The 1886-nt window shown below is 45.8% G+C and overlaps 1 protein-coding gene across 1 annotated transcript; it reads left to right on the plus strand.

Moving 5' to 3' along the window:
* The first annotated feature begins 324 nt into the window (after positions 1-324).
* Positions 325-1369, plus strand: LOC147636387 (Late embryogenesis abundant (LEA) hydroxyproline-rich glycoprotein family). Its single transcript, XM_086801827.1, has one exon. It carries the CDS (start codon positions 607-609, stop codon positions 1204-1206), a length of 600 nt encoding a protein of 199 aa, XP_086657953.1. The 5' UTR covers positions 325-606; the 3' UTR covers positions 1207-1369.
* Positions 1370-1886: the final 517 nt, after the last annotated feature.

Genomic DNA, 1886 nt, shown 5'->3' on the forward strand with positions numbered 1-1886 from the left:
TTAAGTCATACAAGCAATCAACAGCACATCAGAAGGAGTCTGCTCTTCAAAATAGTCCACATCTTCACCACAAGGAGTAGATGTTACATGAATTTGGAAGAAAACTTTCTGTAAATGACTGTTGTTGTTCTGTAAATATAAATATATAATTATTGTTCCTCCCAAAAAAAAAAGAACTTATCATGGCTGTTTTGGCTGTTTTGTCCGCGGACACGTCTGAATCCTCCTGGGCCCTGGGCGTGGACAAAACCGACGGGCCCTGGGCATGGACAAAACCGACGGGCCCGTCTCCAGAAAACTTGTCGACGCCGCGTTTGCATTTACTCTTTACCAGAATAATAATGAAGCTTCCCGTGCAGAAAACGTTCATCTCATCCTTGCCCTGCTTGCTCTCTACTGTAGACTAAAAAGCCTTAATCAGCTTTCTTAATCCTAGCTCTCTGTGTATCCTTAAAGAGGTCTCTCTCTGTGTAGCCCGGGTCTCTTTGTGAAACCCTAATTTGCTCTCTATTGCTCTAACTTGCCCTCTTCTTAAGCTCTGAATCATGTTCTCTGTATAATCCTTACCAGACCTAGCACGCAACAGGAAAACAACAGCACCCCACCATGACTGCGAATGCCCCTTTCATCAAAAGGAGGCCCTGCGCAAGCTGCTGTGCCATATCCTTCTGTGTTATCCTGCTCATCATCATCGTCATCATAATTTTGGCATTCACAGTGTTCAAGCCTAAGAAGCCAGAGATTAATGTGGAGAAGATAGAACTACAGAACTTCAAGGCAAGCTTGGGCAGGTCGGGCTTAACATTCAAGCCCTCCATCAACATAACCCTAGCTCTCGTCTTGTCTGTGTACAACCCTAACAGGGCAAGCTTCAAGTACTCACAGAGCTCATCTAGGGTTTCCTATCATGGGGACGAGGTGGCTATTGTGCCCATCCCAGCAGGGGCCATTGGGTCGCAAGGCTCAGAGACAATCTCGACGACGCTTGATGTGTTAGCAGATCAATTGATTACAAACTCTCACCTGTTGGGAGACTTCACTGCCGGCGCTTTGCCCCTCTCTGTGAGCACAGACATCTCTGGTAGAGTAAAGGTGCTGCACATCATCAAGCACCATGTGGACATCTCCTCTCAGTGCAGCCTCTCCATCTCCACAGGGAGTGCCTCCATCAGCAACACAGATTGCCAGAACACGGTTCACGTGTAGCCTCTCCATCTCTATGGGATAAAACAGCACAGATTTGCCCAAACAAGGTCTAGTGAACAGCATCGTCGTGTCCAGCAGCTTTGTTTTGTCCATGCCCTGCTGTTTTGTACGCTCTATTCATGTCTTTTGCCATTGTCATCATGAAAAAAGCTTTACCCCAGAATCTTTTTTTTTTTTGGTACAAGAGGCTTAGAGGTAACTGATGCTTAAATTCATCAGGATTCATTTTTTTTGGTTAAATTGAAAGGGTATTTCGGCTGTCTCTCTCCCCACCCCAAAAGAAAACACAACCCCCCCCCCCCCCCCCCCCCACACACACACACACAGAGAATGGACAAATGCATAGCATAGGATCCTCCAAAAGGAAGTGGCATTCATCAGGATTCATGTATTTTTTTTGTTAAATTGAAAGGGTATTTCGGCTGTCTCTCTCTCTCTCCCACCACCACCACCACCACCACCACCACCACACACACACACACACACACACACACACAACGGACACATGCAGAGCATAGGATCCTCCAAAAGGAGGTGGCAATTCAAATGACGTTGATTCTACAGTCAAAGAACTTGTTGGCAATTCAAATGAGCTTGATATTATAGCCAAAGAACTTGTCAGCAATTCACGTGAGCTTGTTTCTACTGTCAAATAATTTGTTTGATGCCAAACTCCATCG

This window comes from Cibotium barometz, chromosome 8 (assembly GCF_041138505.1).
Source record: "Cibotium barometz isolate CiBa-2024 chromosome 8, ASM4113850v1, whole genome shotgun sequence".
Taxonomy (NCBI): domain Eukaryota; kingdom Viridiplantae; phylum Streptophyta; class Polypodiopsida; order Cyatheales; family Cibotiaceae; genus Cibotium; species Cibotium barometz.

Excerpts from the sequence above, each read along its gene's own strand:
- LOC147636387 (XM_086801827.1), top strand. The coding sequence starts at position 607 with ATGACTGCGAATGCCCCTTTCATCAAAAGGAGGCCCTGCGCAAGCTGC.